At 43.2% G+C, this 12,464-nt stretch overlaps 1 protein-coding gene across 1 annotated transcript in view; it reads left to right on the top strand.

Moving 5' to 3' along the window:
- The window catches only part of LOC112260516 (contactin-associated protein-like 2), an 80,101-nt gene extending 68,317 nt beyond the window's left edge, over nucleotides 1-11,784 (top strand). The window contains exons 18-25 of the mRNA XM_024435690.2: nucleotides 53-271; nucleotides 609-845; nucleotides 1,017-1,247; nucleotides 1,652-1,785; nucleotides 2,446-2,539; nucleotides 4,561-4,791; nucleotides 10,323-10,397; nucleotides 10,487-11,784. Coding sequence (XP_024291458.1) covers nucleotides 53-271; nucleotides 609-845; nucleotides 1,017-1,247; nucleotides 1,652-1,785; nucleotides 2,446-2,539; nucleotides 4,561-4,791; nucleotides 10,323-10,397; nucleotides 10,487-10,686 — 1,421 coding nt within the window. The 3' untranslated portion in view covers nucleotides 10,687-11,784. The remainder of the gene's footprint in view (nucleotides 1-52; nucleotides 272-608; nucleotides 846-1,016; nucleotides 1,248-1,651; nucleotides 1,786-2,445; nucleotides 2,540-4,560; nucleotides 4,792-10,322; nucleotides 10,398-10,486) is intronic.
- Nucleotides 11,785-12,464: the final 680 nt, after the last annotated feature.

Here is a 12,464-nt window from a genome sequence, read left to right on the forward strand (position 1 = left end):
GCAGCACCCAAAACCTTATCTAACTCCTTGCCCTTTCTCCCCTCCTGCCCAGCTGCCACGCTTGTGTCCTTCTCCTTTGATGTGGGCAACGGTCTGGTGGAGCTGAGTGTGAGGTCGTCCACTCCTCTTAATGATGACCAGTGGCACAGGGTGGTGGCTGAGCGCAATGTGAAGGAAGCTGTGCTGCAGCTGGATGGGCACTACAAGGAGGTTCGCCCTGCACCCCCACAGGGTCACACCCGCCTGGAGCTATACAGCCAGCTCTACGTGGGTAAGATATCCTGCCTACCTGCCTCCCACCACATAGCGTAATGATGATCCGGTTTATATGTCTATGTGGGTTAGACTGCTGCTGCTCAGCTCATGGTGTTATGACCCGACTTATACAGGCTGCACTGTAGGATACAGGCCCACGCAGTTTTCACATTGCACACAACAACAATGTCAAAAGGTATAAGGATGTCAATTCCATAACTTCAACAACTAAAAAAAACATGAGTTTACCAGTTTTTTTTGTGTTTTTTTTTACCAGAAGTGTACTTTGTAACATAAGTTGTTGTAAACCAAAATACCTAATACAACTTCTTGTCATAAACGTTATCATTCAGGTGCATCGGGTGGCCAGAGGGGGTTCCTAGGATGTATCCGTGCCCTGAAGATGAACGGTGTGACCCTTGACCTGGAAGAGAGGGCGAAGGTCACCCCAGGGGTTAAGCCTGGCTGCTCTGGCCACTGCACCAGCTATGGGCAGCACTGCAGAAACGGTGGCCAGTGCATGGAGAAATACAACGGTTACTCATGTGACTGCACCTTAACTGCATATGATGGGCCCTTCTGCACTGAAGGTAAAATACAGTCACAGTCATGTGAGAGAATAGTAACTCTGAATATGTCCTGGTATTTTTTTTTTCAACTTTACACGGTGCTTTAGGGAGGCTAATATCGATACGCTTGTCAATCTCTCAAACTTATGCTGATGTTTTGTATTGCTGCCAAATGTCTCCTGTGTGTATCAGATGTGGGCGGCTACTTCGAGAGTGGAACACTAGTTCGTTACGACTTCCTTCCCGAGAGGGGCCTTCCAGCTATCAGGGATGTGAAGAGCCTGTCTTCCTTGCTGCCCACAGAGGGCAACCTGACCCAGGAGGAGCTGGTGTTCAGCTTCAGCACCTCCAACGCCCCGAGCATCCTGGTGTACATCAGCTCTAGGACTCAGGACTACCTGGCTGTGGTGCTCAGAAACAATGGTGAGAGAGAAACTGCTCAAAAGGGTCTGAAATGCTTGAAAGAACAAGAGAGCAACCCTGGCCGTTTATAGGGTTTGAAATGCTTGGAGGGTGAAGTTAATGACTCTGTCAGCAAAGAACCACAGAATGTACTGTAAATTAGCTCAATAGCTAATTATATAGTGCAACACACAGGTTGGGCATGGTCCCAGGCACATACATATTTCACTGAAAAAGCAGAAAGAGAGAGTGATAGTCAATTTAGTATTTGGCAATGTAAAGCGTCATTTTAAAATACAATTTCTACTTGAGTGTGATACTCTTACCATGTTACTAAGCCTATGAGAATATGGACTGACAACCATATGAATTACAATGGTGATGGAACATTGGGACTGACTGTCCATTCCATCTCCCTCTGTCAGGAACACTTCAGATCCGCTACAGCCTGGGAGGCCTGAGGGAGCCGTTCACCATCGACCTGGACCAGCGCAACATGGCCAACGGGCAGCCCCACCACATCAACATCTCCAGGCAGGAGAGGAACGTACGGCTGCAGGTGATGATAATGAGGACAGTAATGTGGTTTTATATCTCTATAAAGCACTTTTCACCTGCAGGTCCAGTATGACCCTAGTGTTCCCCTGTCACAAAGGCTGATCTAACACACAGTGGGATTTGCTGAAGTCATGAAATAAAAAATAAATAAAAGTTTTATTTCCTCCAAGACTACGTTAGGCCGCAGGTAAAAATCATACCAATGTAGCTTTATTTAAAGAACAATTTATCAAGCAGTTGAAATGTTGGACTTTAATGTTCTACTTGTCCCAGGGAGGGCACTGCTCTCAGTGGGAGATTTGCTGACGTCATGAAATCCAACAAAATACAACCTTTCCCTGTCCTCTGACTACATTAGGCTGATTGATAGCTACATAGTCTATAGATAAAGCACTTCATTAAGGAGTCGAACAGCAGGACTAGTGCTCTCAGGAGGAGAGGACACCACTCTCAGTGAGAGTGTGCTGTCCTCTGACTGCATTAGGCTGTTGACACACCTGACCCACCTTGTCTGTGGAGATGGCGTTTAGTGCATTGTGCTATTAGCACACTTTTTCTAAAGCCTACCACTAGGGGGCAGTAATAATACAGTACAGCTGAACTGGGTTTATAACTGACTGTAATACATCATGATTCAGGACCATATGGTATTATTTTCCAGTTGGATCATTACCCCCCAGTCAGCTACACTCTGCCTGATGACTCTGACACTCAGTTCAACCTGGTCAAGACCATATTCCTGGGGAAAGTCTTTGGTAAGTGCAGATATAATCCATGTATTACTGTAGTGCAAATATAATAAATGCCATCAGAGGTATGTGTACAGATCTCTTAGAATTCGCCCCTAAGTCATTTTAGGACTTTGGTTCTGTGTGTTCTGATAAAAAACAGAACCATAATTTGTGTTGCCCATTCATGGCTAAAAAGTGATGAGTCCTGGTTTAGTCCAGGTGTATTAATATATGTAATGAGGGTATCAATATAGATGGTAAAGGTGATGTTGCCTTGACAGAAAATCATGTATGTGTATTTTAGTGGCCATATTGTCTAGGTCTTAATCTGACTGATGTAGTAGCACACCACTGCAGCACACAACACAACAGTATTCTGTAACCAGACGGGGGATGGAATAGGAACTCTAATAATGTGATGTGGTGGGAGGGAGCAGTACTGTGTCAGCAGGAGTCAGACAGTACACTGGTCCTGTTCTGAGAACAGTAGAATGCCCCATTCTGCCTGGCTTGTAAAGCCTTACGACTCCCTAGAGTGCTTTGCTGCTGCACTCTGTGAATAAATTAACAACAGGCCCACCGATCTCTGACATCATCCTCAGGGAGGGAGGGAGCACAGAGGCCCGATCCTGATCCCCCATCTTGCACTCCTGTACGCACATCCAGGTTTTCTCTGAGCCGCGCGGTGAATGCATTAGTTCACTGATCCATGACATCATATTTTCTCCATGTTTTCTCTGGTCTGGCTGTGGGGAAGGTAGGGAAAGGAGGTGGACTGAATCAGTCGAGGTGCATTCATATTCAGGGCTCGCTGGCTAACCAAGGCTGCAGGCACGTAGACACCCTGGCAGGTACATAGACAGGCTGACAGACAGGTATACACACAGGAAAACAAACAGAGAGATTGATAGATGTATTGGCAGGAAGACAAATAGACTACTAGCTGGCAGCGAGGCAGATAGAGGTAAATGGACCTGGTGACTGACTGACAGACAGACGATCATAGACAGACAGAAAGACAGAGGATCATAGACAGACAGACAGACAGACGATCATAGACAGACAGACGATCATGGACATGGACAGGTGTACAGCGGCCAGTGGTAGCACTGTATAAGGCAAGGACTTGTGCTGTGGATAGAGGGTCTGCAAGGTAGAGGCAGAGCAAGCATCACTACAGTCAGGGAGGACAACAGGGCAAACAGGTACTACTCTTCTGTATTTGACTAACTTGAGGTGGCATAGTGTAACAATGCAACATAACTGTAACTACACTAAATACATAGGTATTGGGGAGACTTATTGTAAACCTTGACCTTGTGATTTGTGGTTGCAAGATTTGTTTTAGATTGGCATTTCCTATACAGGATATACTGTATGGTAGGCCTATGTTGCTTTTAACAAACCTTACCACTGTAGTTTTATCATTGGTTTAAGATGGGGAATTTTCTTCCTGTAGGTATTGGGATGTGTTCTCAAAAGTAAAGATCATGAATGGCACAATTCATGGCTAATGTTCCAAACAGGATGTGTTTTGTATTTTTTTTAACCCGGGGGCATATGAAACATCCTTCTTACATGTAACTTTAAAATTGTGAAATTCTTCTTCTTTAGCCACCTTTGGAGAATACTGTATTGCAGTAGAATTGGATACTTTGTTTTCCCTGGTCTATTGGGAGTATATGTCTGCAGTAGGAGCTTGTACAGTAGCTGCCTGTCTGTAATGTAGGGGGAGACTAGGGATTGGGAATACAGCATCACCAACCAGAGGCTAGATTCCAGTGAACATAAATCAAACTGGGGAGGCTTACAGTATTGCAGTGTACTGAGTAGTAGTGCATCGTGGTGGTAGACCAGTATTAAGTGGTCAGATAGAATCAGTCAGCAGCTCCACACAAGCAGAAGATGATAAAGCTCTACTGTGCACTGATACACTCAAGGTCTATACATTTCACATAGGTTGACAGGGATACCATAAGGAAGAACTCCTATCTAATCCAGAACTGCTGTTATGTTTTAATTTAATTTGTCTTGGTTTTGATCAGAAACTGGCCAGATTGACCCAGTCCTCATAGAGAAGTACAACACTCCAGGGTTTGTGGGCTGTCTGTCCAGAGTTCATTTCAACAACATCGCCCCTCTGAAGGCAGCACTGAGGTCTGGCATCGTCGCCCCGGTGACCACCCAGGGTATTCTAGTGGAGTCAAACTGTGGGGCGTCTCCTCTCACGATCTCACCAATGGCTGCTGCCAACGATCCCTGGCACATGGACTCAGGTACAGTAAATCATTGTGTATTTATCTATCTACTTTGATTGTCCAGCCAATGGAACCATTTATTCATACAGTGTCATGGGATTCTATTCTTGTGGTTTTACGTCTTGAATACTGCGTTTTTACGGTAAGCGCTGTAAGGCCGTTAGTGTGTATAGTAGATGAATTGTCAACGGTCAACTGGCAGCACCAGCGGTCCACTCAGTTCTCCAAAGAGATCTGATATGTCATTGTAACGTCAAGCCGTTATATTTAATGGTGGTATTTTTCTTCTCCTCCAGCTATTGTACCATTTAAACCCATGTGCTGTTTAGCTCCTGCGGATAGCTCTACAGGGTGGTTATTACTGGGTCAGTGTATTGATCCTGGGTGAGCTTTTCCAGATACATGAGATATATTGCTGGGAAACACAAGATCCATCTCCTGCCTGCTCTGAGAATGGTCTGCTCTGTACTAGGGTATGAAACTCCATCTCTCAGTGACTATGCTGTATGTTTAACCTATGGAGGCATATGTGAGGTTTCAATAGGTCAGATAAGTCATTTTAGTGCTACTGCTTTGGTAAGGATTAATATTAACAAGTTCAATTATCTTACAGCTAGGCCTAATGGAAGTAGTGGGTTGATCTTTTCAGTTATTGATTTTTACACCACTGATAGTAAAAGACAAATAGAATTTTAGATGAAAAATTAGAATAAGAGTGACAATCCTTTTATCATTTGATCTTAGCCTTGCATAGTGCTCCAAAGGCGACACATCAGCCTTTGTAAGCTCCCTGTGAGAGGCATCTGCGATCCCTGCCCTACTGTGTGTGTGTGTACATGTGTGTATGTGAAAATAACAAAAAAACAAAGTATTTCGTGAACCAGTACTTGCACTTGATTTTTCCACTACTAGCTCTGATTTTGCTGATTAGCTACTTTATTGAAGAAAAATGTACTTACTATGACTGAGATACAGTGAGGAGAAAAAGTATTTGATACACTGCCGATTTTGCAGGTTTTCCTACTTACAAAGCATGTAGAAGTCTGACATGTTTATCATAGGTACACTTCAACTGTGGGAGACCGAATCTAAAACAAAAATCCAGAAAATCACATTGTATGATTTTTAAGTAATTAATTTGCATTTTATTGCATGACGTAAGTATTTGATCACCTACCAACCAGTAAGAATTCCGGTTCTCACAGACCTGTTCGTTTTTCTTTAAGAAGCCCTCCTGTGCTCCACTCATTACCTGTTAACTGCACCTGTTTGAACTTGTTACCTGTATAAGTCACCTGTCCACACACTCAATCAAACAGACTCCAACCTTTCCACAATGGCCAAGACCAGAGAGCTGTGTAAGGACATCAGGGATAAAATTGTAGACCTGCACGAGGCTGGGATGGGCTACAGGACAATAGGCAAGCATCTTGGTGAGAAGGCAACAACTGTTGGCACAATTATTAGAAAATGGAAGAAGTTCAAGATGACGGTCAATCACCCTCGGTCTGGGGCTCCATGCAAGATCACCTCGTGGGGCATCAATGATCATGAGGAAGGTGAGGGATCAGCCCAGCACCACATGGCAGGACCTGGTCAATGACCTGAAGAGAGCTGGGACCACAGTCTCAAAGAAAACCATTAGTAACACACTACGCCGTCATGGATTAAAATCCTGCAGCGCACGCAAGGTCCCCCTGCTCAAGCCAGTGCATGTCCAGGCCTGTCTGAAGTTTGCCAATGACCATCTGGATGATCCAGAGGAGGAATGGGAGAAGGTCATGTGGTCTGATGAGACAGAGCAGAGCGTTTGTCTAAACTCCACTCGCCATGTTTGGAGGAAGAAGAAGGATGAGTACAACCCCAAGAACATCATCCCAACCGTGCAGCATGTAGGTGGAAACATCATTTTTTGGGGATGCTTTTCTGCAAAGGGGACAGGACGACTGCACCGTATTGAGGGGAGGATGGATGGGGCCATGTATCGTGAGATCTTGGCCAACAACCTCCTTCCCTCAGTAAGAGCATTGAAGATGGGTCGTGGCTGAGTCTTCCAGCATGACAACGCCCCGAAACACACAGCCAGGGCAACTAAGGAGTGGCTCTGTAAGAAGCATCTCAAGGTCCTGGAGTGGCCTAGCCAGTCTCCAGACCTGAACCCAATAGAAAATCTTGAGGGAGCTGAAAGTCCGTACTGCCCAGCAACAGCACCGAAACCTGAAGGATCTGGAGAAGGTCTGTATGGAGGAGTGGGCCAAAATCCCTGCTGCAGTGTGTGCAAACCTGGTCAAGAACTACAGGAAACGTGTGATCTCTGTAATTGCAAACAAAGGTTTCTGTACCAAATATTAAGTTCTGCTTTTCTGATGTATCAAATACTTATGTCATGCAATAAAATGCTAATTAATTACTTAAAAATCATACAATGTGATTTTCTGGATTTTTGTTTTAGGTTCCGTCTCTCACAGTTGAAGTGTACCTATGATAAAAAATTACAGACCTCTACATGCTTTGTAAGTTGGAAAACCTGCAAACTCGGCAGTGTATCAAATACTTGTTCTCACCACTGTATGTGGTTGTCCCACCAAGCTCTTAATTGTAAATCGCTGGGAAGATATTTTTTATGTAGCGATTCCATGGACAAGGTGTATGAGTTGATATATATAAAAAAATGCAAGATTCAAGACTTCATGCTTTTCAGCTAAAATTATTGCACAGAATTATTGCACAGAATCAATCATCGCAGCCCTGCAGATTTTGTTGTGAGGATACAGAATCAATAGACAATTTGTTTTGGTATTGCACTTAGGTAGCCTGTTTCTGGTCTCAGGTTCAGGAATGGCTGAAAATGCATAACATTGATCAAAAATTGACCCTAGAAATAGTATTGTTGAGAGATCTGGTCAGTCAATTACTAATACTCTTAGTAAAAGTATTTATCTTCAACTCGCACTCTGTGGATTCGATTAGATAGATTCAAATTGTATGTTAAACATCACAGCATAGTTGAAATACAGTGAAGGAAACAAGTATTTGATCCCCTGATGATTTTGTACGTTTGTCCACTGACAAAGAAATGATCCGTCTATAATTTTAATGGTAGGTTTATTTGAACAGTGAGAGACAGAATAACAACAAATAAATCCAGAAAAAAGCCTTGTCAAAAACGCTAAATTGATTTGCATCAGCCCAGGGGGGTCTTGGAGGGCTGGTGGCCTGTTGACCTGGCAGTTGGGGGCTTAGTCCGAGGGCTGATAGTAGAGGTCGACCGGTTATGAATTTTCAATTCCGATACCGATTGGAGGACCAAAAAAGCCGATACCGATTGATCGGCCAATTTTAAAATTAAAAAATGTATTTGTAATAATGACAATTACAACAATACTGAATTAACACTTATTTTAACTTAATATAACACATCAAAATCAATTTAGCCTCAAGTAGATAATGAAACATGTTCAATTTGGTTTAAATAATGCAAAACAAAGTGTTGGAGAAGAGCTTAAAAGTGCAATATGTGCTATGTAAGAAAGCTAACGTTTCAGTTCCTTGCTCAGAACATGAGAACATATGAAAGCTGGTGGTTTCTTTTAACATGAGTCTTCAATATTCCCAGGTAAGAAGTTTTAGGTTGTAGTTATTATAGGACTATTTCCCTCTATACCATTTGTATTTCATTAACCTTTGACTATTGGATGTTCTTATAGGCACTTTAGTATTGCCAGTGTAACAGTATAGCCTCCGTCCCTCTCCTCGCTCCTCCCTGGGCTCGAACCAGCAACACAACGACAACAGCCACCACATTGAAGCAGCGTTATCCATGCAGAGCAAGGGAAACAACCACCCCAAGGCTCAGAGCGAATGAAGTTTGAAACACTATTAGCGCGCGCTAACTAGCCAGCCATTTCACTTCGGTCACACCAGCCTCATCTTGGGAGTTGATAGGTTTGAAGTCATAAACAGCGCAATGCTTGACCCACAACGAAGAGCTGCTGGCGAAACGCACGAAAGTTCTGTTTGAATGAATGTTTATGCCTGCTTCTGCCTACCACCGCTCAGTCAGATACTTAGATACTTGTATGCTTAGTCAGATTACATGCAACACAGAACACGCTAGATAATCTAGTAATATCAACCATGTGTAGTTAACTAGTGATTATGATTGATTGTTTTTTTATAAGGTAAGTTTAACGCTAGCTAGCAACTTACCTTGGCTTACTGCATTTGTGTAACAGGCAGTCTCCTTGTGGAGTGCAACGAGAGAGAGGCAGGTCGTTATTGCGTTGGACTAGTTACCTGTAAGGTTGCAAGATTGGATCCCCCGAGCTGACCAAGGTGAAAATCTGTCTTTCTGCCCCTGAACGAGGCAGTTAACCCACCGTTCCTAGGCAGTCATTGAAAATAAGAATGTGTTCTTAACTGACTTGCCTAGTTAAATAAAGATTAAATAAAGGTGTAAAAAATAAAAATCGGCAAATCCGCGCCCAAAAATAACGATTTCCGATTGTTTTGAAAACTTGAAATCGGCCCTAATTAATCGGTCGACCTCTAGCTGATAGTTCTGGTTCAGGTCCCCAATTTTTACCTTGTGGAAGATCTGTTGGTTGCTTCTCTGGATGGGACTCTGTTAGATGACTGAATGTAAGAAATATAATTTTAAAAACAAGTCCCTCTGGATAAGAGCATCTGCTAAATGACTAAAATGTTGTGGGTTTTTTTTTGGGGGGGGGGGGATTCTGCAGGATCCACTCAAATGGACTAGTGCCCACAGAGATGTCAGCTGAAAAAAAGAGTAGACTGCCCCTTTTGACTCTGAGCCCACTCCTACTTCCCCCATAGACTCGCATACTGTGCATATACTGCATGCTATACACTCAGAGTATACCAAACATTAGGAACACCTTCCTAATATTGCGTTGCGTACCCCTCCCCTTTTGCCCTCAGAACAGCTTCAATTCGTCAGGGCATGGACTCTACAAGGTGTCAAAAGTGTTCCAAATGGATGCTGGCTGATGTTGACTCCAATGCTTCCCACAGTTGTATCAAGTTGGCTGGATGTCCTTTGGGTGGTGGACCATTCTTCATACACACGGGAAACTATTGAGTGTGATAAACCCAGCAGCGTTGCAGTTCTTGACACAAACCTACCATACCCCGTTCAAAGGCACTTGTGTTTTTTGTCTTGCTCATTCACCTTCTGAATGGCACACAATCCATGTCTCAATTCTCTCAAGGCTTAAAAATCCTTCTTTAACCTGTCTCCTCCCCTTCATCTACACTGATTTGAAGTGGATTTAACAAGTGACATCAATAAGGGATCCTAGCTTTCAACTGGATTCACCTGGTCAGTCGGTCATGGAAATGTTTTGTATACTCAGTGTACATCTCCTGTCCAGTTGTTTTAATAGATGTCAAAGTGTGCCAGTTTACAATTGACATATTCTGTCTCTAAAACATGTGACAGCATTTACATTTTTTTTAGCATTGTTGGATTATTTTGGGGCGGAGATATTTTGTAGCTGAGATTTTGTTTTTGTTTACTTTTTCAGCTGGTGCTGTATTCCCATTCAATGAGGAAAGAGTCAGCCGGGATGGAGTTGATCAGAACTCTGCAGTTATCGGAGGTGAGTAGGAGCAGTAACCAACTCGCTGACTATACAGGGTTGTTGATGTTTTTAAAGGTCATGTTCCTCAATGTCCGTTGTACTTGCAGGTATCATTGCTGTGGTCATCTTCACCATCCTCTGCACCCTGGTGTTCCTGATTCGCCATATGTTCCGTCACAAGGGCTCCTACCACACCAACGAGGCCAAAGGGGCGGAGTCTGCAGACTGTGCCGATGCAGCCATCATTGTCAATGACCCCGCCTTCACAGAAACCATCGATGAGAGCAAGAAGGAGTGGTTCATCTAATTGGACATTCACATTTTGGTACTGGGCAGAGGTGTGCCCATTGCTCTTCGCTGTGTGAAGGCAAGGCTTTCTTTGATGAGGGATGAATGATGTGTCATTGTGGACTAGGGAGATGTCCCCTTGGACTAGATGTGTGCTTTGGCTGGCTTGTCTATAATGTATTTACATTGAGTGAGGAGTTTTGTCAACATGATATCAGTCATTCACATGGAGCCATTATTTCAATTACTGCATCCACTGAACTGAGAATGGGGGGAGATGAAATTATATAACTTTTTTATTTATTTTTGCATTACAGTTGATATGTCTTAATGATTTGAGCTTTGATTGTAGAGATGTTTATGCCTGCATTTAGTGGGTCAAGCACAAACTGTATACTTATTTCCTTTGCTGCCAAATGAGACAAGACTATTCCTACACAGTTTAAAAAACACAAAACTAAGGTTTATGTCAGACATTGACATTGTATTGTAATGTGCTAATTTGATTGCACTGCGGTCCTTTGTGTATAATACAATGGCATGCTTCAAGATTATGGCATCCCTTCATTGCACCATTCCACACAGTAGCACTTGTATTTCCTCACAAATGTCTATTATCTCGCCTAATTTTTTTTGTACCAAATTATTCAGCGTGCTTTATCTGTTTTGCCCAGTCTTGCTACGTGATGGTTCTTCCTGGAAAGATTGTAATCTGGTATGAGATGACAGGTTCACATTTGGGGACATTTGTAAGGGAATTGCTATAATATTGTTATGAAAAGGTTTATAGCACAAACAAGCATATCAGTTATAGAAATGACAATATCTGGCTTAACCCAATGTGCCTTCAGGGTTCAGCCACTTAGCCTTCTGTTTTAGACTATTTCATTATGGGCCCACTGACTGTCCCTTGAAACACTAAGGCCAATAGGGATGTATTTATGATGGTTGCTATTTGCTAAAAGGAAAATGAAAGAACATGGCTTAAGTTCAGCTGTCCCCATGGACAGTGATACACTACAGTCATGGCCAAAAGTTGAGAATGACATTAATTTTCACAGTTTGCTGCTTCAGTGTCTTTAGATATTTTTGTCAGATGGAATACTGAAGTATAATTACAAGCGTCAAAGGCTTTTATTGACAATTACATGAAGTTGATGCAAAGAGTCAATATTTGCAGTGTTGACCCTTCTTTTTCAAGACCTCTGCAATCCGCCCTGGTATGCTGTCAATTAACTTCTGGGCCACATCCTGACTGATGGCAGCCCATTCTTGCATAATCAATGCTTGGAGTTTGTCAGAATTTGTGGGTATTGTTTGTCCACCCACCTCTTGAGGATTGACCACAAGTTCTCAATGGGATTAAGGTCTGGGGAGTTTCCTGGCCATGGACCCAAAATATCTATGTTTTGTTCCCTGAGCCACTTGGTTATCACTTTTGCCTTATGGCAAGGTGCTCCATCATGCTGGAAAAGGCATTGTTCATCGCCAAACTGTTCCTGGATGGTTGGGAGAAGTTGATCTCGGAGGATGTGTTGGTACCATTCTTTATTCATGGCTGTGTTTTTAGGCAAAATTGTGAGTGAGCCCACTCCCTTGGCTGAGAAGCAACCCCACACAGGGATGGTCTCAGGATGCTTTACTGTTGGCATGACACAGGACTGATGGTAGCGCTCACCAGCTTTTTTCCGGATGCCCCAAACAATCGGAAAAGGGGTTAATCAGAGAAAATGACTTTACCCCAGTCAACAGCAGTCCAATCCCTGTACATTTAGCAGAATATCAGTCTGTCCCTGA

This window comes from Oncorhynchus tshawytscha, linkage group LG10 (assembly GCF_018296145.1).
Source record: "Oncorhynchus tshawytscha isolate Ot180627B linkage group LG10, Otsh_v2.0, whole genome shotgun sequence".
NCBI lineage: Eukaryota > Metazoa > Chordata > Actinopteri > Salmoniformes > Salmonidae > Oncorhynchus > Oncorhynchus tshawytscha.